The sequence below is a fragment of the Kogia breviceps genome, chromosome 14, assembly GCF_026419965.1.
Source record: "Kogia breviceps isolate mKogBre1 chromosome 14, mKogBre1 haplotype 1, whole genome shotgun sequence".
Classification (NCBI taxonomy): Eukaryota; Metazoa; Chordata; class Mammalia; order Artiodactyla; family Physeteridae; genus Kogia; species Kogia breviceps.
In genome coordinates this window covers 16278712-16306553 of record NC_081323.1, presented here as the reverse complement: position 1 = coordinate 16306553, position 27842 = coordinate 16278712, and the positions used below count along the sequence as shown (strand labels likewise).

General features: G+C 52.8%; 1 protein-coding gene across 1 annotated transcript in view; it reads left to right on the top strand.

Annotated features, from left to right (window-relative positions):
- The window catches only part of MYBL2 (MYB proto-oncogene like 2), a 36547-nt gene extending 8905 nt beyond the window's left edge, over window positions 1-27642 (top strand). The window contains exons 2-14 of the mRNA XM_067013385.1: window positions 2246-2339; window positions 6930-7001; window positions 7879-7971; window positions 8158-8378; window positions 10386-10548; window positions 14091-14378; window positions 17530-17955; window positions 20088-20227; window positions 21709-21808; window positions 23600-23713; window positions 24970-25074; window positions 26375-26521; window positions 27105-27642. Coding sequence (XP_066869486.1) covers window positions 8365-8378; window positions 10386-10548; window positions 14091-14378; window positions 17530-17955; window positions 20088-20227; window positions 21709-21808; window positions 23600-23713; window positions 24970-25074; window positions 26375-26521; window positions 27105-27233 — 1626 coding nt within the window. The 5' untranslated portion in view covers window positions 2246-2339; window positions 6930-7001; window positions 7879-7971; window positions 8158-8364 and the 3' untranslated portion in view covers window positions 27234-27642. The remainder of the gene's footprint in view (window positions 1-2245; window positions 2340-6929; window positions 7002-7878; window positions 7972-8157; window positions 8379-10385; window positions 10549-14090; window positions 14379-17529; window positions 17956-20087; window positions 20228-21708; window positions 21809-23599; window positions 23714-24969; window positions 25075-26374; window positions 26522-27104) is intronic.
- Window positions 27643-27842: the final 200 nt, after the last annotated feature.

Sequence of the window (27842 nt, the reverse complement as noted above, 5' to 3'; positions counted from 1 at the left end):
TACAGATATGAGGTGGAGCTGACCTCTGTCCAGGTTGTCAAGGAGACAGGCAGTTGCAGCCTAAGGGCTTATGTTATGAGAAGGGAGGATTTCCAATGTGCTCTGGGGAGTGTGGGTGTGATTCGGAAGATGCTGAGAAGGAGAAAGGAGCGTGGCCACAGAAGGAAGTCCTCTTCCTCTTTTGGAGAAGCCTGTGCTTGCCTTGCTTGTTTGGAGATGTGTAGGCTTTTCCCACTTAAAAATGCCAGACTTCGGAATGTCCCTGACAAAGGTGACCTAATGGAGTTGGGAGGGTGCTCTTGTGAGCCCCGGACATGCCTGGGGGTGGATAGCATGATCTCCATTTTTGTAACTATTAAACCTGATAAATAGGAAGATTTTGGAGTAACTTGGAAAATTACCTGTTAGAAAATAAAAGCATCCAGAATTCAAAGCTGCTTGTACTCTGATTTTTCGCTCCATAAACTAGACCTATGTGTAGGCAAGGATTGAGAAGGGGTATGCAAAAATGGACATAGTTACTGAGATAATGTATTTTACCTTTTTTTTTTTGGCGGTACGCGAGCCTCCCACTGTTGTGACCTCTCCCGTTGCGGAGCACAGGCTCCGGACGCGCAGGCTCAGTGGCCATGGCTCACAGGCCCAGCCGCTCCGCGGCATGTGGGATCTTCCCGGAATGGGGCACGAACCCGTGTCCCCTGCATCAGCAGGCAGACTCTCAACCACTGCGCCACCAAGGAAGCCCGATATAATGTATTTTAAATGGTTTTCTCAAACAATATTTCTTTGATGATTACATACATCATCATCTTTTTTTTGGGGGGGGCGCTGTGTTGGGTCTTTGTTGCTGCATACGGCTTTCTCTAATTGCAGCGAGCGGGGGCTACTCTTGGTTGTGTTGCGTGGGCTTCTCATTGTGGTGGCTTCTCTTGTTGCGGAGCACAGGCTCTAGGCAAGCCAGCTTCAGTAGTTGTAGCACGCGGACTCAGTAGTTGTGGTTCGCAGGCTCTAGAGCACGGACTCAGTAGTTGTGGTTCGCAGGCTCTAGAGCACAGGCTCAGTAGTTGTGGCACGGGGGCTTAGTTGCTCTGCGGCATGTGGGATCTTCCCGGACCAGGGCTTGAACCCATGTCCTCTTCATTGGCAGGCGGATTCTCAGCCACTGTGCCACTAGGGAAGCCCACATACATCATCAGCTTTAATCCTTAAAATACCCATGCAAGTTGAAAAAGTTTTGTTATTTAAAAGAAAATTTGAAATAGGTGTCTGGTGTTGAACATAATATTCTTGGTGAAATCTTTTTTCTTTTATAAATTTATTTATTTATTTTTGGCTATGATGGGTCTTCATTGCTGCACACGGGCTTTCTCTACTTACGGCAAGTGGCAGATACTCTTTGTTGCAGTGCGCGGGCTTCTCCTTGCGGTGGCTTCTCTTGTTGTGGAGCTCCGGCTCTAGGCGCACAGCCTTAAGCATTTGTGGCGTGCAGGCTCAGTAGTTGTGGCTTGCCGGCTCTAGAGCGCAGGCTCCAGTAGTTGTGGCACCCGGGCTTAGTTGCTCCGCGGCATGGGGGATCTTCCCGGACCAGGGCTCGAACCTGTGTCCTCTGCATTGGCAGGTGGATTCTTATCCACTGTGCCACCAGGTGAAATCTTAACTTGGTGATATCTTAACTTCTTTTTTCTTGTAGCTTTTGAAATCATTAGAGTGTTAACTGAAAATGAAAGAGTAAAGAGGACTTCCCTGGTGGTGCAGTGGTAAAGAATCTGCCTGCCAACGCAGGGGACACAGGTTTGAGCCCTGGTCCGGGAAGATCCCACATGCCGCAGAGCAACTAAGCCCATGCGCCACAGCTACTGAGCCTGTGCGCCTAGAGCCCGTGCTCTGCAACAAAGACAAGTCACCGCAATGAGAAGCCCGTGCACCATAACGAAGAGTAGCCCCCGCTCGCCCCAACTAGAGGAAGCCCGTGCACAGCAGCAAAGACCCAATGCAGCCAAAAATAAATTAATTAATTAATAATTTTAAAGAAAGAGAGTAAAGAAAAAAATAGCCCATAATCCCATTTCATTAAAATGTTTTTAAAAAGAGGAGGGTGGAAGTACCTACATTTTATCTACAGTAAAAGCCTGCGTCCCCAAAACCTTTCCCTAGAGGTCATGGCCACAGTCCACACTGTCTGTCCATCATGTAGCAGCAGGTAGAGAGACACATGTCCTTGACCTTTGGCTTGCTTTCCCTGCAGTGAGGAGCTGGATGAGCTGCACTACCAGGACACAGATTCAGATGTGCCGGAGCAGCGAGACAGCAAGTGCAAGGTCAAATGGACCCACGAGGAGGTGAGTGACACCAAGGGGCAACTGCGGGGGTGGAGGTGATGGCAGCTGGGAGGCTAGACCAGGAACAGAGCCTGGGTTGTGTCTGCCTGATGCCCCGACCAGTATGATGAAGAGGAGGAGCTGATGAAAGAAGCAGATGGGGGAATTCCCTAGCAGTCCAGCTTTAGGACTCCGTGCTTCCAGTGCTGGGGGCCCAGGTTCAATCACTGGTCGGGGGAACTAAGATCCCACAAGCTGCATGGTGTGGCCAAAAAAACAACAAAAAAAGCAGCAGATAGGCACTCTGGTTCTCCCTGATGATTCTTCTTCTCAGAGCATTACTGAGCACTCTCAGTATTGAGGACTCTTAGCGGGGGATGCATCTCTCAGACCTTGGGGCCAGCAATTGCTGTTGTGTCTCTTGAAAGCTGGCATGTTCTGCCTCGTGGACTTTAATTGTGCTTCTTGTCCTTTAACTGCTGGGAGGTTTAGCCAAATCTGCAAACCCTCTCTTTATTATCATTTAAAAAAAAATCATTGTATTTTGTCTGCGATACCAAGCTCTGAATTGATTTTATTCTTTAATCTAGTTTATGAAGTACAATTTATATACAGTCAAATGCACCTTTTTTTTTTTTTTTTTTTTTTTTTTTTTTTTTTTTTTGTGGTACGCGGGCCTCTCACTGTTGTGGCCTCTCCCATTGCGGAGCACAGGCTCCGGACGCGCAGGCTCAGCGGCCATGGCTCACGGGCCCAGCCGCTCCGCGGCATGTGGGATCTTCCCGGACCGGGGCACAAACCTGCGTCCCCTGCATCGGCAGGTGGATTCTCAACCACTGTGCCACCAGGGAAGCCCCCAAATGCACCTTTTTAAAGTGAGCAGTTCCAGCAGTTTTGATAAGTATATTACTCACATAAGCATCACCTTGATTATCCCCGGAAGTTCCCTTTGTGGTCTGTCGTTCCCAGCTCCAGGCAGTCACCCATCCAGCGTCTCTCTGTTTGATCGTTTTGCCTGTTCTCAAATGTCCTACAAGTGAAATCATACAGCTCTACTCTTTTCTATCTGGCTTCTTTTGTTCAGCATAATGTTGCATGATTCAGTAATTTGTTCCTTTTTTTCTTCCTGAATAGTATTCCATTGTATGGATAGACCATAGTATGTTTCCCTTGTTGATGGGCATTTGGGCTATTTCTAGTTTTTGGCTACTGTGGATAGAGCGGCTGTGAAAATTCTTGCCTAAGTGTTTTTGAGGATTATGTTTTCATTCATCTAGAGAGGATACTTAGGTATGCTCATGGTGTATGTATATGTTTAGTTTAGAAACTGTCAGGTTTTTTTCTGACTTGGATGTACCAATTTAGACTCCTACTGGCCTGGCCTTATCTTTTTATTCTACCTCTATTTTCCTGTATGTGTTTAGTTTTAAGTCTTTTTTTTTTCCCCCTTACTGTTTGAGTTGTGCAACACTCTTAAATCATAAAAGATGTTTCTTCAGAGGAGTGCTAAGCCAGCCTTTTCTATTCATCCCACTGTGGACCAGGGACTATATTCCACTCTTGCAGGCTTAGAAGAACAAGCAAGATGGGGTCCCTACCTCAGAGCATCTCTCTGCCTGGACCATGCACAGGCCCGTGGACATGCTGTGGCCATCATGATGCTGGCAAGACTGGTGTCTTTTTTTTTTTTTTTTTTTTAAATTTACTTTTGGCTGCATTGGGTCTTCATTGCTGCACACGGGCTTTCTCTATTTGCGGTGAGTGGGGCCTACTCTTCGTTGTGGTGTGCAGGCTTCTCATTGCAGTGGCTTCTTTTGTTGTGGAGCACGAACTCTAGGCGCATGGGCTTCAGTAGTTGTGGCTCGTGGACACTAGAACACAGGCTCAGTAGTTGTGGCACATGGGCTTAGTTGCTCCGTGGCATGTGGGATCCTCCCGGACCAGGGCTCAAACCCATGTCCCCTGCGTTGGCAGGCGGACTCCCAACCACTGTGCCACCAGGGAAGTCCCAAGACTGGTGTCTTTTGTGCTCACTGTGGTGTCTCTCCTGTCTTATACTAAGCCTCCTAGACAGACATAGGAGGCACCTGTAATTGTCAAAATACCTTTTTTTTTTTTTTTCCTTTTCTTTCTCTCTCTTTTTTTTTTTTTTTGGCCTAGAGGCTTGTGGGATCTTAGTTCTGCGACCAGGGATTATAACTTGCACCCTCAGCAGTGAAAGCTCAGAGTCCTAACCACTGGACCACCTGGGAATTCCCCAAAATGCTTTTAGAAGTTGAGTTTACTGTTGTCTGAGAGGTTAAGAACAGTTTCATGGGTAAGGATTTGGAAATTCAGCAGTCAGGTGTGCAAAATGGTGGGTAAGTCAATAGGAAACGGGTTATAGGTGGAGAAAAGCAAGAGGAACCCTCGTTTGGCTGGAGCGAAGGGTCCTTAAAGAAGAAGCGTGGTTGATTAAGATGGAAAGATCGAATGGGGTCCAATCCTGGAAGGCCTTGGACTTTGGGCTCAGAGATGTAGGCTTGTTCAGCTGGCAAGGTGAAGCCATTGAAGGTTTTTGAAGCAGATGTAGGACATGACCACAGCTGGGCTCCAGGGAGCTGGTCTGCTAGTCTGTAAGGGATTTGGGGGCAGCCTGAGGCTGAGGGAGTTGGAGAGGGTGCTGTGCCGGGCAGGTGGGAGAAGATGGCTGCGGAGGGACGAGGGCAGTGCAGGTGGCAGTGGACAGGTGGAGGGGGCCCATGGGGTCCAGTAGGAGCTGGACGAAAGTGTCCCCCGCAGTCATTGGGGAGGATGGTGGTGCTGGAGATGGACATAGGGGACATGGGCAGAAGGCAGGGGTTGGCCTGGCCAGGTCGGGCAGGTGGCAGGGGAGGGAAGGGTGTCCGGGGCTGGCTGTGTGGGTGTGGGCTGGCTCAGCTACAGGATTTATGGGGACTTTGTCCAGCCGATGCTGGGCTGTGGCCAAGCTGCAGTTGAGGGTCTGGATTTCTCTGGTGGCCTTTTTTTCTGTCCAGGAGAGAGAGAGAGAGAGAAAGAGAGAGAGAGAGAGAGAGAGAGAGAGAGAGAGAGAGAGAGAGAGAGAGAGAGAGAGAGAGAGAGAGAGAGTGTGTGTGTGTGTGTGTGTGTGTGTTGTGTGTGTGTGTAAAAACACCTAACGTTAAATGTACCATTGTAACTATTTTTAAGTGTACAGTTCAGTACGTGAAGTATATTCTCACTGTGCAGCAGGTCTCTAGAACTTTGTCATCATGCAAAACTGAATCATTAAACACTTAATTCCCCACCTCTCCTCCTCCTAGCCTTTGGCAACCACCTTTGTCTACTTTCTGTTTCTATGATTTTGACTGCTTTAGATTCTTCACATGATTGGACTCACACACTGTTTGTCCTTTTGTGTCTGGCTTATTTCGCTTAGCATAATGTCTTCAAGAATCATCCACATTGTATCTTGTAACAGAATTTCCTTCTGTTTTAAGGCTGAATAATATTCTACTGTATGGATATACTATATTTTCTTCTTTTTCTTTTTTTTTTTTTTGATTGAACCCAGGCCCTCGGCAGTGAAAGCGTGGAATTCTAACCACCGGACTGCCAGGGAATTTCCTACATTTCCTTTATTCGATGGAAGAATACTTTACATACAATCAACTACAACCATTAAAGTACAATTCAGTGAGTTTCAATGGACGTGCTACCATGAAACTCTCAGCACCGTCATTGTAGAGCATTTCCATCACCCCAGACATTTCTTGCTCCCTTTTCTGTCCATTTCTCCCTACCACCACCCCTGACCTCAGACACCACTATCTTTTTGTCCCTATAGCTTAGTTTACATTTTCTAGAAGTTCTTAAGCACAGAATCATGCAATGTATACTCTTTATGTCTGGCTTCTTTCCCTCATCACAATGATACTGTGATTTTGTGTTGTTGCGTAAATCAGTTAGTTTATATTCAGGAGAAGGTTTTAACAGGTACGGTTTTCCTTCCCTTCTGAGTGCTCTTGATTCTGCCCATGTCCCCCACCTCCCGTGCTGGGTCACTGTCGTCTCTGGCCCAGGTGCCTGTAAAGGCGTCCTCGCGTTCATTCTGCCCACCTCTAGTCCCTTTTCCTGCAGCTGCCAAAGTGAAGTTCATAGCAAGCACATTGAACCGTGACCACCCACTGCTTCAGCGCATCAGTGGCTTTGCACGACGCAGAGGTCTGAATCAACCCTGCATGTGGTCTGGCCCCTGCCGTCCCCTCCAGAATCCTCTTGCATCCCTCTTGCTTGCTTCCTGCATTCTAGCCTCACTGGACTTCCTTGGAGCCTGTCCCTTGGATCCCCCCAAATAGGCCTCACCATCGACCTCTCCGTACCCCCCAGCACCTTTCCTTTTGTTTGCAGGAGCCTTTGATTAACATCTGCTTCCCTCCAGACTTTAAGTCCCATAGGGTTGGGCAGCTCCGATGCTGCCCGCTGCCATGCCTGGCGTGCCTGGTGTGTTGTAGGTGATCACTTCATGACTGAGTGGATGAGTGAGGCTGTTTCCTTTGGGGAGGGCTCCGTCAAGAGCAGCTGTTTTCTACACACGTGTAGCTGAGCCCTCTGTCTTTCCGGCTTTGGCAGGATGAGCAGCTGAGGGCCCTGGTGAGGCAGTTTGGACAGCAAGACTGGAAGTTCCTGGCCAGCCACTTTCCCGTGAGTGCAGCCCCTCTGTGGCCCCCGCCCCCGGGACAGTGGGCCTGGGACAGACTTTCTGTCAAGGAAAAGAAAGGGGGGGGGTTCCTTACCAAGTCCCCCCCAGCTCTCCCAACAAAACAACCTTCCAGGCTTCCTAGGCCCTTTCTTCCCAAACCGGAATCCAAGGTGCCCTGGTGTAACCGTCTCCACGCAGCAGCCTCCGTGTGCCTGGGGGTCTTGGGCTCTGTGATCATGAAATCAGATCAGTGACATACTTGCATTTCTTCCTGCAAGTCAGGAGCGAGTTGGTGCTCGGTTTCTCAACCGTGAGACTAAAACTGAGGGGAAACAATACTTGAGCAGGCTCCATGGTGAGACCCCTGCGGAGCTGACTGGTGCCACCATGTCTAGCATCTAGAGGCCCCTGGTGATGCGGGTCCCCCATCCCCAGCACTGCAGGTGTTTGGCAGGGAGGGGATGTGGCAGGAGCTGCTGTTGGCTTATTTCCTGGCTCATCGGGCAGTTCAGGGACCAAGTCACCAGACCCTCCTCACCTCCTCCTCCTCCATGTGATCTGAAACCTTCAGGGAGATACTACCCTTCCAGAAGCAAGCAAGGAGGATCCCTGATGTAGCCTGCGGGCTGGGACGGGGCGGCCCCCCTTGTGTTAGGGCAGCGGGTGCTGGCTTCGCACATGGTTCTGAGTTTGCCTGGTTTCATCTGGGCCCTCTGGTAGCACAGGGAAACCATGCGTGTTCCGGCCCGAGGGCAGGCAGTGTGTGGTGGTGCAGGGAACAAGACAGAACCCCGCTGAGGTGTCCCCTGAGCCCAGTGTGTGTCCATGGTCCAGGGCCACCATCCCAGGAGTTCTCACGGGTGCCTGTCCTCTTCCCAGAACCGCACTGACCAGCAGTGCCAGTACCGGTGGCTGAGGGTCTTGAATCCAGACCTCGTCAAGGGGCCATGGACCAAAGAGGAGGACCAGAAGGTAACGCCCAGGACAGTGCCTGCCACATGGAGGGCCTTCACCCACCCCCGGGAGTCAAGGGGCTGAGGCTGCCCTGGGTGTTGGCTGGGCTGTCCAGCTGGACCTTGGGTGTGTGACATCCCGCTGGTCAGTGCTGGGGTGGGGAAAGGGCCGGTCCCGCTGGCCTCACAGCAGCCTTCCCCCAAGGTCATCGAGCTGGTCAAGAAGTACGGCACGAAGCAGTGGACGCTGATCGCCAAGCACCTGAAGGGCCGTCTGGGGAAGCAGTGCCGCGAGCGCTGGCACAATCACCTCAACCCCGAAGTGAAGAAGTCCTGCTGGACGGAGGAAGAGGACCGCATCATCTGCGAGGCCCACAAGGTGCTGGGCAACCGCTGGGCCGAGATCGCCAAGATGCTGCCGGGGAGGTGAGCCACCTGCCGGGGCCTTTGCGGGGATGTTCCAGGGCCCAGTCTGATTTCTCTGGAGTTGTTCACTTTTCCCAGAAGCGAACGAGTCCTTCAGATTCTTGCCGGGGTGGGAGGGGATAGGGGAGGGGGTGTTGTGGGGGGGGCCCAGCTGCAGGGAGTCTGGAGCAGGGAAGGGAGGGGGGCCTGGGGGCCTCCCGTTCACTGTGCAGACTCCCATCTGGTCCCGCTTTGGGCTCTGTGCCATCCTTGCCCTCTGCTGTGGCCGGGGCAGCCTGGTTATTTTTTAGAGAATAAACCTCTTTCCTCCTGCCTGTGAGGCCAGGGCCAGGATCTGGACGTCCGAACCACTGCCCGTTTTCACCCTACTCTTCATGATGGGCCTGGCCCCTCTAAGCCCTGGGCCTCTTGGTGTTCTGCAGGGAGCATTAGGATGACTTGGCTCCATTCTTGCTAGAATCCTGCTCCAGGGTCAACTCCCAGACTCCTGAGTTGCTCACTGCTCCCCTAACTGCTTTCCATCTTCTGGAAAGTTATAAAAAATCACTTACTCATCACTGTCTTCTACCCTGCTCTTTTCGTCTGTGTGCATTTTTACCTTATTTTGTTTCCTTTCTTTGCCATGGCATTGCGGTCCTGGGAAGGAGAGGAAATAAAATGCCAGATGGTCTCTTTCCCCTGGAGTCTGGAATCATCTGTTTCCAAAACTCAAACCGGAGTGTGTTGTCCTTTTGGCACTTCTTATAACACTTGGGTTGAAGACTTGAGCCTCTTTCCCGTATGGCCAGCCTGGCCTGGCTGATGCCACCAGCCTTGCCTGGATTTCTGCCGTCACCCTTGCTCATCTGTGGGGCCTTAGCTGCTCTGACCTCCTCTCTCCCTTAGACACGGGAGAGCTCTTTTCTGAGAACGAATGCCCTGTGCTCCTGGAAGCTTGGATGCCCTCTAACTTGTGCCCATCATGTAGCCTACATGCTCTCATCCTTTGGTTCTCAGTGGGGACGTTATTTCCTCAGAGAAGGTTTCTCTGTCCTTTCCAACTGTGGTCAGTCCCTGGCTACCTCCCCATAGTGCCCCGACTCCTGCCCAGTTAGCACTGTGTCCTGACAGCCTGCAGTGGGAATGAACAGAGATCCAGACCCTCCTCTTAGACTGGTGGCTCCGTCAAGCTGTTATTCTCTGTTCACGGTTCAAGGGAAAAGCACTCTGCTCGGAAACCCGAAGAAGGCAGCGCCTCTGTGTGTCCACACTTCTGAACTGCTGTAGGTCTGTGGGCTCTGACGCTGCTGAGGCCCCCGTGCTACTCACTATGACGCTGCTGTGTGCTTCTGTAGTTTCGTACTTCTTTGTGCTTCATACTGCTGTCTGCTCCTACTACTGTGTTACTCTGTCCTGCGGTACCTGTCTGCTTCTCTCCCTCCACGCTTCCCTGACTCCTGTACCACTGTGCTACTTTCTGCTTCTGTAGTGTGGTGTACTGCTCTGACTTATACCATATATGTTTCCCCTTTAATCTTCAGCAAGTGATGGAGAGTGAAGTAGTCTTTTGATTCTCCAGATAAAATAGCCAAGGCTCAAGAGTGGTCAGTAGTGGATCGTCTGTGCCCTCTTTGGCCATTTTCTGACTGTGGGACGTGATCAGGGCTTGTGTTCCAGGTCACTGAGCCTCAGGACAGGGGCCAGCGGCCAGCAGCTTGCTTACGGTTTCTACAAATGCAGAGTGAGTGGGAAAGGGAATGAGAGTCCCCAGAATGTTTCAGTGTTAGGATTTTACCCTGTAGGCTGAATAAGACCTTTGCTTATTTCTCAGAGTTTGTGGAAATATTCCATAAATCATTACAGGCTGCAAGCATGTCAGACTTCATCTTAGAGCTAAGAACCCTTAGAACTCCTCAGGTTGAACCCTCATTTACAGAAGCGGGAGCTCAGCTCAGGGAAGCAAGTGACGCGCCCAGGGGCGCACGGGCCCCAGTGCTGGGGTCAAAGATCCCCGGTTGGCCCCTGCAGGACAGACAATGCTGTGAAGAATCACTGGAACTCCACTATCAAGAGGAAGGTGGACACGGGAGGCTTCCTGAGTGAGTCCAGAGACAGCAAGCCCCCCATGTACTTGCTGCTGGAGCTGGAGGACAAGGACGGCTGCCAGAGTGCCCCGGCCTCAGAAGGCCAGGTGAGTGGGGCGGCGATGTCAGGCAGCTCGGCCACTGGGCTTGGGTTAGTTGGTTTGTTTTCATGTGTATCCGATGCCGTGTCACCAACACCTATTCCTGCTTTTTCACCTGTTCCGTGGCTGTACCTTAATCCTGCAAGGTTCTCACTGTGGCCTCACATCTCTCACGAGGGCCTTTCCCTGCGTCACCTGTGCCCTTGCTTGGTGCTCATCTGCCCACAGATTGCAGGATGCCAGAGCCGACGCCAGGTGGAGAAGGGTCAGGTGGGGAGGTCCTCAGCCTCCTCCTGTCCTCAACAGCTTCCTTCCTACCCGTTGCTCTTTCCAGCCTTTTCATACTAAAAGCACATATGCAATTGTAAAAAAACCCCCCAGATTTGTTGTGGTACAAGCACAGTAAAATTTACTGCGTTTCGTGTGCAGGTCGGAGTCATGACAGCTTTAAACAGTCCTGTGGCCACCACCATAGTCAACACACAACATCTCCGTCACCGCCCCCGCCCCATATTCTTTCAGCCCTTCTCCCATCCTTAGTCCCTGGCACCCTTCATCTGTTTTCTGTCTCTATAATTTTCTAGAAAGTCATGAATGAAGTCATGCGGTGTTACATTTACAATTGTTAACATCTCCCATCCTACACTCCAGAGCATATTTTTTAAAAATTGAAGTATAGTTGATTTACAATATTATAGTAGTTTTGGGTGTTTATGGTTATTTTTGAACTATCTCATGATTTATTCTTAAAAAACAAAGTTTTGAAGCACATGTGTCAGAGTATGAAGATGGGACGTTGCTGGGTACATGGCAGGTGACACGCTTCCTCTACACTGTTTTCCAATCTTTTCTGTAATTGTAAACTATTGAATAGTTCTTTTTTTTTTTTGTGGTACGTGGGCCTCTCACTGCTGTGGCCTCTCCCGTTGGGGAGCACAGGCTCTGGACGTGCAGACTCTGTGGCCATGGCTCACGGGCCCAGCCGCTCCGCAGCATGTGGGATTTTCCCGGACCGGGGCACGAACCCGCGTCCCCCGCATCGGCAGGCGGACTCTCAACCACTGCGCCACCAGGGAAGCCCTGAATAGTTCTTTTTAATGCTCCACCTTTCCTTTTCCTGCTGGCCAGATTATAACTGTTCTCTGCTCCGGTTCTGCAACACCCTGCTGGAGCGTTATATCATGTTTTTGCCTCTCTTTCTGGATTTTTCAGCTTCAGAGACTATTCCTTGCTTCCCAGATATGAGAGCATCTATGCGGTAACAGTTGAAAAAGCTGTAAAGTGAAACGTAAAAGGACTTCTCCCACCTGTCTGGATTCCCCATGGGTCCCCTAACCAGGGGAATTCACTTCTCATTTTCTTATATGCCTAAGTAATATGTTTTCCAGGCTTTTACTTCTGATTAACTAAAAAGCATCCGTGCCCCAGAGAGAAACAAGGTGCGTCAGCAAACACGGAGAAGTCGTCTTTCAGGATAGGGCAGAGTGGACAGTAGTCTCTGAAAATCCTCCTTGGCTGAAAGTCATTTCCTTGACTCTGTTTTCACCCTCCCCTGACGCTTTGTTTCTGGGAGGCTGGCCCTGCTGGGCCGGGGAGAGCTCCAGACCTTGATCCTGAGCACACAGGTCAGGTTCCTGTGTGGGTTTCAGCCTCACCCACTCCTCTCCACTGTCATTTTAATGGTTCTGTTGTGCTGGTAATTTATTTAAATTAAGGTTACACCTGACTTTTTGTTGTTAGAAACAAAACTTTAATGGTTGTCCTTGTAGCTGAATCACTGCTTATTTGCTCAGTTGTCTCTTGGGAAATTCCTAGAGGTAGATAGATACATTCCTTAAAAACTTTAAAGGGTGCAGGGGGTCTGGGTTCGATCCCCTGATCAGGGCAATAAGATCCCCCGTGCCGTGTGGCATGGCCCCCCGACCCCCCAAAACAAAAACAAAATAGATGTTAATACATTTTGCTAGATTGCCTGCCAGAAAACGTTTGCCTGTTCTGTGTGTATGGGATTACCTCACTAGTCAGTGCTTGCAGTTATAAATGATAAGTACTGAACTTTATTAGAAATTGCCAAACTTTTTTCAAAGTGGCTGTTTTCCGAAGTGGGAATCACATGTTGGTAGCTTTTAAATAGTATTCATAGCATTCTTCCCCTCCAGTTATAAGTTTTTAATCCAATCTGCTCTTATCTCCTTTTCTTCCTTTGCTTATATCACAAACCACTTCCATTCTGTTCACTTGACAGCAGTGGCAATAATAGCTACTAATTAGGTTGAAAGGTTTTCACACAGTTGTTGATCTGTATACCCTCCCTGCTCAGTAAGCCTCAGTGTCCTCATTTTATAGGCAAGGAAACTGACCCTCATCACAAGCTTGCCCAAGCTGGGAAATGGCAAAGCTCTCTGCATCCAGAGCCCATGTTCTCCCCCCATTAACATGGGACCCCACTTCACTCTCCACCAGGCCTGTGTTAATCACCTGTGCTGTTTTCAAGGCTCTTCAGGGGCTGTCAGGTCAATGAGTCAAGCTTGTTTCTGAGGTTCCGCCAGGAGATCAATTGCCATAACGATCTACCTCTTTTTCTTTATTTTTTTTCTGTCACAAAATTAGTCTCCACTCCTTTTTCAAACTTTTATTTTGAAATAATATTAAGTATACAGAAAAGTTGCAAGAAGACTGCTCGCCTGTATCCTTTACAGGGTTCATTAATTTTTAACATTTGTCAGATTTGCTTTATCTTTCTCTATGTACATTTATTTTTTTTAAAGACCCTGTAGTTAATTATTTACTTAATGGCTGTGGCATGCGGATCCAGGCCCCCTGCAGCGGAAGCGAGGAGTCTTAGCCATTGGACCACCAGGGAAGTTCCAATATGCATATTTTTTTAACCTGAGTTATTTGAGAGTTGGTTCCATACATTGTGCCTTTTTTTTTTTTTTTTTTTGCGGTATGCGGGCCTCTCACTGTTGTGGCCTCTCCCATCGCGGAGCACAGGCTCCGGACGCGCAGGCCCAGCGGCCACGGCTCACGGGCCCAGCCGCTCCGCGGCATGCGGGATCCTCCCGGACCAGGGCACGAACCCGTGTCTCCTGCATCGGCAGGCGGACTCTCAACCACTGAGCCACCAGGGAAGCCCCCATTGTGCCTTTTATTTCTTAATATTTGAGTGTGTGTTTCCTCAAAATAAGGACATTCACCTGTGTGACAATAGTACGCACTCGGAATTTAACATTGGTGCGGGACTTTTGACTAATCTCCCGTCTAGATTCCATTTTTTCCTGCCCATGATCCAGTCCAGGATGACACTGTTTCGTTGTCACATGTCTTTCGTCTAATTTTTATCTAATTTTATCAGCCTTTCCTAGCCTTTCACGATACTGATGTTTTTGAAGCGTAAGGTAGGGCTAGTTATGTTATACACTGTCTCTCAATTTGGGTTCACTTGAGTTTCCTTATTATTAGATTCGGGTTGTGCACTGTTAGCTGGAATACGGCATAGTTTATATCTCATAATGAAAAATCCAAACCGCGTGCCATGTGCCCACCAGGGAAGTCTCGTGACCAGCTGGCCCCCGGCGTTCCCTGCCCTGAAGGAAGAGGAGAGCAGTGAGGAGGAGGCCACGGCGGCTGCCCCCTCCCAGGAGCAGGAGCCTGTCCCCACAGAGCTGGACGCAGTGCAGACGCCAGAACCCCTGGAGGACTTCCCCAAGCGTGAAGACCAGGAGGGCTCCTCGCCAGAAACCAGCCTGCCCTACAAGTGGGTGGTGGAGGCCACAAACCTCCTCATCCCTGCCGTGGGGTCCAGCCTCTCTGAAGCCCTGGACTTGATCGAGTCGGTAATGTTGGTCACGGCGCTTCACAGTGGGCCCCGAGCACCCCCAGCAGGGAGCGCTTTCTCTCCGTAGGCGTCCGTCCTTCCGTCCGTTCTTTGTCTCGCTGATGTGGCTCAGCTGGTGTCGAGTGCCCAGCCCAGCACCAGGGCCTGGTGACACCAAGATATTGGCTGTGCAGCGCCTGCCCTCGGGAAGCTCCTGCCTCACTTGTACAGCGCAGGGTGGGCTGGGAGGGCTCGCGGTGGAAGCGGTATGACAGAGTCCTCAGGGCTGATGGGGGAGGGTGTTTGAAGCGGTAACACAGCCCGGGTGGGCACTGGTGTTTTTGGCAGCACAGGTGGTTGGGTGTCCCTGGAGAGGACCCTGGGAAGGGCCAGGGTTTGGGGCTGCAGTGGTGAGTGGGTCCTGATTACTCAGGTACAGCCGCCCCTGGGACCGCTCTGGCTGTGGATTGTGCCCCTTTGAGGAAGGTACCCCGGTGGGGGGTGTACTTCTTGGTGTGACCTCCCAGGTCCATTAGCCAGGCCTGTGGTGTGAAGTGGGTTTTAGGAGGTGATGGGCGAGAGGCCGGCGAGCAGGGGTAGAGAGGTTCACTGGGCAGCACCCACACTCACCTTCCCACTTGGGCTTCCTCCTGTTGGCTGAGAATATTGATGCTGTTTATTGAGCATTTGCTAAATACCAGGCTGTGGGCTTAACATATAGTCCACACGGTATCCTGTGAAGGGTGTCCTTCCTGTGTTTTGCAGATGAGACTGAGGCTCAGAGAGATCAAGTAAGTGTACCCAAAGGTCAAAGGTCACACAGCAAGTAAGGTGCCTAGGTCTTAACCATCATGCTGTGCTCCACTGTCCTGCCCAATGAGTGTTTGGATGGTGGGGTGGGTCTCAGGTGGGCTGTCTGCTCAGACCCTCTGGCTCTGGGTCTCACCTCTTGACCCTGGTGGCTGGGACTGTGGTGTCCCCTTCACTACAAGGGATTTCAGAGTATCGACGCTTGTGTCAATCTGTTCATCAAATAGCCCCGGGGCCACCGTGGGCTGTCCCTCCTTTGGGCTCTGAGGAAGGGTTGAGATGAGAGTGGGCCCAGTGCACTGCTGGCGCTTCACGGTGTTGCCTCCGTCCATCCTCAGACTGCTCTCTCGAGCACCCGCTGTATGCCAGGCCCACTGCTTCTTTGGTAATGCTAGTTTCTAACATGTGAGTGCCTGCCGTGTGCCAGGCTTGTTACTTGCTAGCTCTCTATATGCTCTTAGTTCTTTAACAGCCGGTGAAGTGGGTGGTGGACTCAGCTCAAGCTCAGAGAGCTTAGGAGGCTTTTCCAGTGTCACACAGCTGGTGAGTGCCGAGCTCGAGCTCTCTCCACGATGACCTTCAGCGACTGATGGGGAGTGATAGTAGTTGCAGAAACACTGCCGTCTGTCCCTCGGGGCAGTCCTTGTAGCATGTGCTCCGGTCTGTTAGATGCCATCCATTCTGGGGCCTCTCCGAGGTTGGGGTTAGCTGCTGGGAGGAATGCCTGGAGACAGCACAGCTCTGAGCTGGCCTCCACCCTTAGCAATGAACTTGCCAGGCTTCTGTGAGCTCCAAGGACCAGAAATCGCCACTAGGGTCTCGGTCCATCCAGGGCCAGACCTCCAGGGACCAGTGGAAACTTCTGTATCCAGAAGCCCTTGGGCTGGGTTGTAATTTGCTGGGCAAAGGCAGAAAGACATGGCTGTGCCTCTTAGAATTGCTCTTGGAAACTTAGTGACTTCAGGCTGCTCACACCCTCTCTGCCCTGGCTTCCTCAGTATGAGAGGGGAAAGCAATGCTTCTCTAGCAGGGTAGCTGTGGGGTTGGGAACAGTGTAGGTGAAGCACCCAAGGAGGCGCTGCGATTGACAGGGTCCTGCAGCCCAGTGTACTCTCTGGGTGCGTGGCTGGCAAATCAAGACCCCAAGGCTCACGGCCTTGGGCCCAAAGCCTCACTTCCAGTTCTCTCTTAAGGAAATAGCTACAAACGCAGGAGAAGATTTACATCCAAGATGTTCATAAAGATAATATTTTTAATTTTTAAGAATTAGGGGGAAAAGCCTAATGTCCTATAGAAAGGGATAATTATGTAACATGTTCAAATGATGGTATATTTTACAGCCATTAAAATTGTTAAAAGTTGACCTTTCTTCACTATAATAACAACTAATATTAATAGTAAATATTAAACTCATAGGTAATAGAATGAGGTGCAATCATTATTCAGCTTTACTGAAACTTTAAATGGAAAAAAGAAGTTAAATAGAAATGATTTGTACTAAAGTCAGAAACATTGAAAATACTAAATATTTAGGGACACATGTAAGTGGTAATTGATAAACAAATGCATAAAGACGGTAAATACTAAATTCAGGCAGTGATTTCCTGCATGCAGGCAGAGGATGTGCCAGGTGGACCTGGAGCTTTAGTGATAAGGTTTTATTTCTTAGGCTTATTGATGGGTATGTGAGTTTTCTTTGTATTTTTCTTTGTGCTTTTTGTATATCTTAAAAACGCACAGAACATTTTGTTTTTATTTTTATTTTTATTTTTTGGTGTGTGTGGTACGCGGGCCTCTCACTGCTGTGGCCTCTCCCGTTGCGGAGCACGGGCTCCGGACGCGCAGGCCCAGCAGCCATGACCCACGGGCCCAGCCGCTCCACGGCATGTGGGATCCTCCTGGACCGGGGCACAAACCCATGTCCCCTGCATCGGCAGGCGGACTCTCAACCACTGTGCCACCAGGCAAGCCCTACACAGAACATTTTTGTAAATAACAGCAGGTGACCATAGGCACTATATGACTTCAGTTATGTTTCCAAATACAGATACAAAGACTTAGAATAATCTGAGGAAAGGCAAGACAATGTTAAGGGTGATCGTTCCTGGGCTGTGGGATCATCTTTTTGTTTTTTTTGGCTGGGCCACGCGGCTTGCGGGATCTTAGTTCCCTTACCAGGGAACGAACCCATGCCCCATACAGTAGAAGCGTGGAGTCTTAACCACTGGACCACCATGGAAGTCCCTGTAGGATCATGCTTGATGCTTGTGTATTTTCCTTTAACGAATGAGCCCTGTGGTATATCAACCGGTAGAAAAGCAGAGCCATTGCAGTTATTCCTAAACCCCCTCTCTGGGCAGGACCCCGATGCTTGGTGTGACCTGAGTAAGTTTGACCTCCCCGAGGAGCCATCCGCAGAGGGCAGCATTGGTGGCAGCCCAGTGAAACCCCATCCATCGCAGCAGCAGCAGCAGCAGCAGCAGGCCCTGCCAACCCGCCAGCCTGCCGCCGCTGTGCCCAGCGTGACCGAGTACCGCCTGGATGGCCACACCATCTCAGACCTGAGCCGGAGCAGCCGGGGCGAGCTGATCCCCATCTCCCCCAGCACTGACGTGGGGGGCTCGGGCATCAGTACCCCGCCCTCGGTGCTCAAGCGGCAGAAGAAGAGGCGAGTCGCCCTGTCACCTGTCACGGAGAACAGCGCCAGCCTGTCCTTCCTGGACTCCTGCAACAGCCTCACCCCGAAGAGCACGCCCGTCAAGACCCTGCCCTTCTCGCCCTCCCAGGTGCGTGGACCCCGCCCCGACTGTTCTTTGGGCGTGGGTGACAGCCCCCCTGTGCCCAGTGCTGGGGACCCTGGAGGGCAGAAACAGGCCTGGCCCTGCCCTCATGAAGCATCCATGCTGATGGGAAGACCAGTTAATAAAAAAGGACCCAAAGAAACGTGATGAATGGAGTGAAAAAGGTGGCTTATGGTACTTCAGGTGCATCTAGTCGGGGAAGGGTGTCAGCCAGGCAGGCTTCTATGAGCAGGGGCATTGTTGGAGCTGGGGGCAGAGGGTGATAAACGGACCAAGAAGGGAAGAGGACTCAGTGTGTGTTAAAAGGGTGAGTTTACTGAGCACCGATTTTATAGCAGATTTGCCAGCTCTGGGGAGCGAAGGGGCCGATGACAGCTCAGCCCATGGAGAGGATGGCTGGGATGGGGGACTTGGTGGTCAGAATGTCCCGAGGAAAGGGCTGTGGGAGGAGCAGTTATTGAGTCGCTGAGAGCTTGTTGTGTTGAGTACTGCTTCCCAGGCTCTGTTTGTAATAGACACAGTGTTGGGGGGAGCCTGGAGGGCCTTGTCTTTCCTAGAGGTGAGGGAGGCACTCAGAGAGTGGTGTCTCAGGTGGGGTTTGTTGATCGATTGATCGGCTTGAATAAAGGCTTGGAGTCAAGGGGAGAGCAGAGTGTGGTGTGAAGTCCAGAGCTAGGACTCATGGATGGGGGCCAGGAGGACTGATGGGGGGTCAGGAGGAATGATGGGGCAGGAGGTGTGATGGGGGCAGGAGGAGGGTTGAGGGATGGGGGCTGGGGCCTCGGAGGGTCCTGGGTAAAGCTAGGGGGTATGCACTGCGCTGGGGGCTGGGGGCTGTGGGGTCAGGGTAGACTGGAAGGGTGGGCAAGAGGTAGGCCCAGGGCAGGAGGCGGGGCGGGCAGAGGCTTTGGGTCTCAAGGGTCTCCTCCCTCCTGTGGGCACGTGAGAGAATGAGGCCCAGTGGTGGCATGTTTCCAGAGGCCACCCTCTCTGCTGTAGAGGGACTGAGGCCAGGCCTATGTGTTGGGATGTCTGGTGGTGTTTCTGCAAGGTGCCCTGTGTTAGTTCACTAGGGCTGCCATGACAAAGAACTGCACACAGGGGGACTGGAACAGCAGATTCATTTTCTTAGTTCTGGAGTCTAGAAATCCGAGATCAGGGTGTGAGCAGGATTGATTTCCTCTGCAGTCTCTGGCTTCTAGTTGGTAATCTCCTCTCTGTGTCTTCAGGTGGTCTTCCTTCAGTGTCTGTGTCCTAATCTCTTTTCTCTTATAATCTCTTCTTTTGTAAACTTCTTCTAAGGACACCAGTCTTATTGGATCAGGGCCCACCCATGTGACCTCATTTTACCATAATCACCTCTTTAAAGGCCCATCTCCAAATATAATCACAGTCTGAGGTACTGGGAGTTACGGTGTAAATGTGTGAATTTGGGCAGAACACAGTTTAGCCCATAGCAGGCCTCCCCATGAGGGCTGCTGGCTGGAGAAGGAAGACAGCAGGGCTGGAGCTGCCCAGAGAGCAGCCCAGGGTGACGGGGTGCAGCTGCCCTGCCCAGGGACCCTGCAGAGGGCAGTGGGCCTGAGGGCTGCAGGTGGCCCTGAGCTGCCAAGGGCACCTTCAGGGCAGAGGGGAGAGGGTGGTGCTTCAGATCTGAGTTTGAGTCCCGCCTCTAGCACTCAGCACAAGAATCCAAACCTGTCTTACCTGTAAAGGGGGATCGTAATCAGAGGATCTGTGAAAACTACGTGAAGTTCTCAGTGCGCAGTGCTCAGCTCTGGTGTGAGAGAGAGGCTGTGTCTAAGTGTTGACGTCACCATCTCCATCATCACTGACCCATCTGTCGCAGTTCATATAAGAGCTACTTTTTTTTGTTCTGAAAAGGAGCTCTTCTCACTCAGCTTCCTTTGCCTTAAGTACACTGTCAGCAGCATGTGGGGGTGGGAGATGGACCTCCCATCATCCTGGCAAAGCGAGGATTGGGTGATGCCCAGCCTGGGGTCTACATGGACCTGCTTAATGGGTCCCTGCCCATCTGTCCTGGCCTTTGCTCTCTGGCGCTTGCCGGTGGGCTCTTAGGTCACCACCTTGTCTTGTTTCCTTTGTCTTCCTGGCAGTTTCTGAACTTCTGGAACAAACAGGACACACTGGAGCTGGAGAGCCCCTCGCTGACGTCCACCCCCGTGTGCAGCCAGAAGGTGGTGGTCACCACGCCGCTGCACCGGGATAAGACGCCCCTGCACCAGAAACACGCTGCGTGAGTGCTGTGCCCCCACCCCACCTGCGCTGGGCCTGCCCCTCCCCAAGCAGTGGCCAGCCTGGCGGAGAAGGTTCTCTGGGGGAGGGACCCCTGGGAAAACCACCTGAGACTCTGTTACAGGAAGGCAGCACCCTCCTGGTCACCACACCTCTTCACTTCCATCAGAATAGTCTGCTGCTTCACCTCTGTTCTAATTCGTTCTTTTTGTTTCCCTTTTTTTTTGGCCGCGCCGCATGGCTTGAGGAATCTTAGTCCCTGACCAGGGATTGAACCTGCACCCTCGGCAGTGAGAGCACGCGGAATTCTAACCACTGGACCGCTAGGGAATTCCCCGTTTTTATCTTTTAACTTGATGGTTTTCTCATCTCAGAAATGGAGAGAGTCCACACTGCCACGAAAAATTTAATCTCTGCATCCTTTATAAGTTTCAAGTGCAGATCCACTGTGTTTGAGTAGCCCTACGTGAAGGACAGATGGGCCCCCGGTTCTCTCCGTCTCTCTGGTGCTTAGTCAGGAGGGATGGCCGTGCCCCACCTCCCGTGCGTATGAAACACACCGTTTCGCCTTCAACCTGTACAGGTTGCTTACCTGCTTCTATGAAGGTGCTTTCACAATAAGTTTCCTTCCTTGTGTCATCATGACTCTTGAATTCCAGGTAGAGAAAGTTACTTAACTGGTCTTCTGCTTGCTACATGTGCTGGGGGAGAAGCATTGCTATTTATGTTTCAGCAGTTAAGTTGTAATTCAGGAATCAGTCCAGGAGTTTTAGTTCTTGTAATGATATGTAATTTCAGAAAAGATGTATGAATCGCTTGGTCAGAAGTCAGTCTCTCAAGAGTTGATCTAACATTTAACAGAAGTAGGCTTCATGAGAAATGATTCTCCTTTCAAGCTGAAATCTTGGACTTCAAATCTAAGCTCTTAAACATATGCTGGAACCAAGAAAAAGAATTGATACTTAGATACGTTTCATGAGAAATGATTCTCTATTCAAGCCAAAATCCTGGACTTGAAGTTCTTAGACAGCTGGAACCACAAAAGGAGTCGCTGCTTCTCCGGAGAGAGGTTGGAGAGGGATGCGGTCTTCCTGGATCCCCACCTTCCTCCCCTCCGCCTTCTCTCGCCGGTTCTGCAGTGTGGCCACAGGCCGGCCTTGTTTTATGGAGAATCCTAGTGACAGCAGCCTTCTCAGTCGTTCTTCCAGCCTTTCGGGTGTGCTGGACCCTCTCAGACTCTTCCCCGTTCTTTCCCGTTTCTGAGGATAGCCCTTCCTCTCAGCCCCCGTAACTCCCTTCGGGGGTGGGGAGGTGGGTGTGTGGGCAAGTGTGATGGGAAGAGACTGTGTCCGGGGGTGGCCTCCCTGCTGCTGAGGCAGAGGTCCGGTGGAGGGCGGTGTGGGACTCAGGGGCAGCCTGCAGCAGAGCAGCTGGTGTCTGCCCCCAGCCCTGTCGTGAAGCCTCCTCCTCTGTCCCTGGCAGGTTTGTAACCCCAGATCAGAAGTACTCCAGGGACAGCACTCCTCACACACCGACCCCGTTCAAGAACGCCCTGGAGAAGTATGGACCACTAAAGCCCCTGGTATGTGGTACGGCCGGGCTGGTCCTCCAGCCATTTCCGGTTCACAGGGCCCCGTCCCTCTGAGATCTCATTAGATTCTCCCAACAGCCCTGAGAAGTTGCAGATACCCTAGTTGTACAAATGGGGCCCCCGGGGTGGAGTTACCAGTTCATCAGACATCTGAGCAGCTGCCACGTGCCAGGCGGTACTGGGTGCTGGAGCCACGGTAGCGTCCTGATGAAGCTGGGAGTTTGGGGTGGTGGAAGCTGACATTCAGCATGTAAGTGCATAAATGACTAGATGCTCAGCACATGGCCATGTCAAGCAGAACATGGGCAGGAGTTGGGATGGAGATGGACTTGCTCGGGCGCTGAGGCTGGTTCAGGAGAGTGGCAAATTGCTCCTCAAACCGAAGCCTTTTGACCAACTGCCCGTCCTTTGCAAAACACGGGAAAGCACTCAAGGGTGGGCTGGAGATGGCTAGCCAGTGAAGAGGCACCTCCTGGCATGCTTCCCCAGCAGTGTGAGAATGGCCCTTCTCCCCTGACTTCCCAGTTCATGGGACGGTCCTACTTTCCCCAAGGGCGAAAGAGAGAGCTGGCACCCCGGGTTTTCCGAAATAGGCTTTGTCTTAGAAACCAGCTGAAGGTGGGAGAAAGGCAGGTTATGGAGAAGCATTTCCTGTGGACAAAGCCTGCAGTGAGCTCCCCTCCGTGCTCACCAAGTGGGGTCTGGGTGGTGGGGCCGTGGTCTCCCCATCCTGGGCTGCAGCTGGTAGAGTTGCACAGGCCCCAGGCCAGGCCCCAGTCAGCACTGCCCTTTCCTGTCTGAGTGGGGTTCGGCTCCCTGATACTAAGAGGTCTGCGTGCTCTCCAGGCACGGCTGGAGGGTGAATCTGCCCTTGGCAGCGATAGTTCATACATGGGGGCTTTTATTTTTTCATTTTTTTTCTTCTTTAATAAATTTATTTATAAATTTATTTATTTTTGGCTGCGTTGGGTCTTCGTTGCTGCGCGCGGGCTTTCTCTAATTGCGATGAGCCGGAGCTACTCTTCGTTGCTGTGCACGGGCTTCTCATTGCGGTGGCTTCTCTTGTTGTGGAGCGTGGGTTCTAGGTGCATGGACTTCAGTACTTGTGGCCTGCGGGCTCAGTAGTTGTGGCTCTCATGCTCAGTAGTTGTGGCACCCGGGCTTAGTTGCTTCGCGGCATGTAGGATCTTCCTGGACCAGGGCTCGAACCCGTGTCCCCTGCATTGGCAGGCAGATTCTTAACCACTGCACCACCAGGGAAGCCCACATAGGGGCTTTTAGAGTGACTTCTCGGGTGTTACTGTACCCTACACCTGCTGCGCAGTAGCTCTCTCCCTCCCCTGGTCTCTGCCACCTGAGCCCCCAGGCCCGATAAAGGGAAATGGAATCAACGTCCCCGTTACTGTGGGACCAAGGGGTGAAGGAGTTAGGGTTTTGAATGCATCCAAGTTCTAACCTCACAGCTGTGTGGCCTTGGGCTGGGGTCTCTCTGAGCCTCTGTTTCTACCTCGTGGAAGAGGTAGACAGCTATTTCCCCGGATTGTGTGAGGTTGTCTGTCTGTGGTCAAGTGGGGACACTCTGGGCCTGTGCGGCTCTCAGTGAGCTGAGGCCAGTGTCCCAGGCAGGACAGTTAGTGGCCATGGATACCGTGTGTGAGGCCAGTGTCCCGGCACTGGGCCTCCTCCCTGCCTTGCCTGGGTCTGCCCTGCCGCTCCCGTGAGCAGGCTCTGCCTGTGTCCTATGGCCTGGGTGCAGGGCCTCAGTCACACCCCCACCTGTAGCCCCAGACCCCGCACCTGGAGGAGGACTTGAAGGAGGTGCTGCGCTCCGAGGCCGGCATCGAGCTCATCATTGAGGACGAAGCGAGGCCCGAGAAGCAGAAGAGGAAGGCTGGGGTGAGTGGCTGGCGGGGCGGGAGCGGGTCTGGTAGACATAAGGCAGCGGGGGGAGTGGAACTGTGGCCCCGGCCCTTTGCTCCTGCGGAGTGGTTGTCCGTGAAACCAACCAACGTAAGGCCTTGGTGCCTGGGACCCTTCCCTCTTCCCCTTTGAACCGACACCTTAGTTATTCAGCACTGTTTGGACCCCTCTGAAGCGGTCTCTGGGCTGGGTGGGGCGTCAGAGCAGTGAGCAAGACCCAGAGTGGCCGCTCCCTCCAGGAGTGCAGTGGGTGGAAACGGCAAACACCCGAGTGACTCAATACATACGGTGTTAAGGGGGTGGAGAGGGCACAAAGAGGATCTCAAGGGGAATCCTTGGTATGGAGCCAGCCAGGTGTCCTGGCTGCATGAGCAGGTGGGGGGACAGTGGGCTCCGGTGAGGTGGGGAGCTGCTCTGGGCAGGGCAGGGCCGTACTGGACAAGCTCTCGCACTGCCTGGCATGTGGGGTTTCCCAACAGCAGGTCCGTGTCCCCTCTGTCTTTGTGCCCCTTTCTTCCCAGGTGCTCTCCTGGGGAGCAGGGAAGATGGGAGTTTGCCGGGGTGGAGGGTGGGTGGGAAGGTGGGTGGCCAGGCTGGGAGGGACCCACTGGGCTGGGCCCCTGGGCATGTACGTAGAGCATGGCCAGGACCCTCCGTGGCCTTTCTGTGTCTGAAGGTGGTTCTGAGCCGTGGTGGCACCAGTTTAGGGCACAGTGCTGGGTTGGGAGGTGAGTACTAGTCTCAGAGCCCCTCCCTGGCATTGGAGCTCACCCCTGGCCTGCTTATAGGAGGTGCGGGGGTGGGGCTGAGCATTCCTGTAACGTCTGTGTCCCGTGGGGTCCTACACCTCCATGTCACTCAAGTGGCAGGTAGGTGTTTTAGCTGTAACTTGGCTGTTTAGGGGAGCGTTTCATGCAGTAGAGACTCGGGGGCTGTGCTTGGTCCCTCTGGGGATGAGGTTGGGTAGAGGGTGGCATTGGTGTCCTCAGTACCAACACTGAGCATCTGGCAGGACAGTCTGCTCTGTGGGCAGAGTCTGCAGCAGGGCCAAAGTGTCCCAGTCCCCCATTTCCCCCCCGCAAAAAAAATCCTCACCAGCTGGGCATGCTCAAGGACTCCCCTGCACCAGGGCCTGGTTCTGTGACCAGGGCAGCTGGGGCAGGCGTCATCAGGCACTGGTTGTGACCCAGGGGAATCCAAACGCCTGCCCTAAGCACCTCCACCTCCCCCAGCTGCGGCGAAGCCCCATCAAGAAAGTCCGCAAGTCCCTGGCCCTTGACATCGTGGATGAGGACGTGAAGCTGATGATGTCCACGCTGCCCAAGGCTCTGCCTTTGGTAAGGGGTCTGGGAGAGAAGCCATCCTGTGAGGCCACCTGCTGCTCACCAGCCGAGCTGCAGGAGGCTGGGGGGATGGAGTCTCCCTGGGGGCCTTCACCTCTTGAGCCCTTTAGCCTGGAGAGGTCCCTGGAGGTGGAGTCTGGTGATTCTCGGGCTGGGCTTCCACGTGCCGGGCTCAGCAGGGAGGGGGCAGCTGGGCATCACCCCACTGGCCTCAGTCCAGACAGCCCTGCTTGTGTCTTTCACAGAAAGGTTTATTTGGCAAGAGCTGCATTGCTAGAACATGTTTGACAGCCGTGGTTTCTGAGTCCCCAGCGCCTTCCCTTGCATTCTGCTCCTGAGGGTGACCCAGGAGAGGGTCAGTGACATGCCTCAGAGCATAGCCAGGGGATTGGGGCACCTCAGCTCTGGCATGGGTGCTCCCCAGTTCCCAGGCCAACCTCCAGCAAGGGGGCTGCTGCCCACACAGAGCCTGGGCCCCAGAAACCATGCCATGCTCTTGATCCCTTGCAGCAGACAGTGGAGTGAGCCCGTCTTTTTGTTGGTAGCAGGCAGTGAGGGCTGTGGCAGAGCTCGGGAGGCAGGGCTGCCTGACCAGATCCTGCAGGTGCACCTGCTGTTCTCACAGCCCTTGCAGACAAACCTCCCTTTGGCCAGGCATCCCCGCCAGGCTGGGGACTTGGTGCCCGCCAGCCAGACCTGCAGCCAGCATCGCCTTGGGCAAGTAAAATAATTAGCAGAAAGAGGAAAGGTTAGGGCAAGTGGTTAAGAGCAGAGGAGGTGGAGTGGGGGGCCTAGGATGAGTCCTGACACCGGGCCCTGGTCTGGCGTCTCTTCGGTCCCTGAGCCTCAGGTTCTTGCCTGTAATGAGGGCACTGAGCCCACTAGGCTGTTAGGAGGGTAAAGGCCTGTCTGGGAGTCCTGGGGTGCTTTGTGCAGCTCCCAGTGAGTTCTAGTCGACACAGGCACCTCTGGGGGTGTTTCTGGTCCCAGGAGAAGCTGGAGCATCTTCGTCTCCACCTGGGACCGGGAGGAACCAGATTCATGTAAAAAGGCACCAGCATTATTGGGCGTTTACTTAGGTGCCAGGCTCTGAAACAGGCACTTTAGAGCTGTTTTCCTACTGAATCTTTAAATGAATTCCCGTCTGGAAGAGGAAACAGGCTTAGAGAAGGACTATCCTGCTCAAGATCCCAACAGAGGTGGTGGTGCTGGGATGTGCCCGCTGTTTTGTTTTCTCCTTCCCATAAAGAGCTCATGGCAAAATGTTGAGCCTTCGATTTGGTTTTGGTTTCAGCCAGCCAACATCCCACCAGGCTCCTGCGGCCTCACCCCGTCGGGCAGCAGAGAGGACAGCAGCCTGCTCAACGAGGGCTTCCTGCAGGCCAAGCCCGAGAAGCCGGTGGCCCAGAAGCCCCGAGGCCACTTTCCAACTCCTGCCCCCGTGAGTGCATCCTCCTCCGGCCCTTGCTCTGTGCACTTCACACCTCAGGGCCTTTGCGCAGGCTTTGCCTCTTCCTGATTAACTTAGGCTTCACATCTCTGTCCAGACGTCACTCGCTCAGGGAATCTGTGTATTAGAGACCACTCCCTCCACAAAGCCCCTCCTTCATGATGTGGTCTCATTTGTAATTAAGACATTGTCTCTGTGACTTCTGTCCTTAAAGGCAGGGGTTCCCTGCCTGCTCCTCTCACCATCTGCACGGGTCAACCCCTCTCTGCTCCTCACCAGCCTGCGTGGCTGTAGCTTTTCCTCATGTGGAGGCTGGCGCCGTGTAGTAGGGGTGGGGAGGGGTGGGGGGCTTGTGTCCTGGTCCAGACTCCTTGCTCTATATCTGAGGACTCCCAGAGATGGGAGTGACTTCCCCAGGTCCACCAGGAAGGTGCGGTGAGCACAGAAAGACTTGTGGCTTCTAGAGGGAGGGAGTGTCATAGAAATGTCCCCACCCCTCCCCGACCAGAGTCGCCAGGCTTCCCTGGGAGCACGCTACCCCTGCCTGGATGGTAACCCTTTTGCCTCCTCCCAGATGACCACCGCCTGGAAGATGGTGGCCTGCGGGGGGACCAGGGACCAGCTCTTCATGCAGGAGAAAGCCCGGCAGCTCCTGGGCCGCCTGAAGCCCAGCCACACATCTCGGACCCTCATCTTGTCTTAGGGGCTTGGCAGTCACGAGCCCATTCTCATGTTTACAGGGGGCTGGGGGGCTGAGTCTAGGCTGTGAATTTGAGAATCACACACACATGACCGCCTGCAGGGAGCCTTTTGCTGCCGGCCCCTCCCCAGACTGCTCAGGTGGAGACAGAGCAGGGCCACCCACTGTCCTGTCTCCGAGTCCGGCTGCAGCTGCAGGCAGTTCCTGGTGCTAACAGAACAAAGTCCCACCTCTGAGCTGGCCCAGCCCTCCCCTCAGTGCCACAGGGAGCCCTGTTAGCGTCTCCCAAGCCCTGGTCAGGCCTGGCCTCATCTCAGACCCCTGCTTAGGACAGGGGATGTGGCCAGCGTGCCTCCTTCCTTCAACCCGTTGGTATATTTTCTTGAAAGAATAAAAGTTGTCTTTCTCCTGTGCTCTGGACCCCACCTTCCCCCTGGATCCTGCTCGTGCTTCCCTGGTGACGGTGCTTCCCTGGTGACTGTCCTTAGGGCCCTGAGGGATGTGGGGACTGGGGCCCTCATCCTCAGAGTGCAACCTTGTCTGCACAGCCCAGGCCTGGGTCTCTGGACTCTGTTGCCCCCAGGGACCCAATGTGCTGGAGGCAGTTTTCTC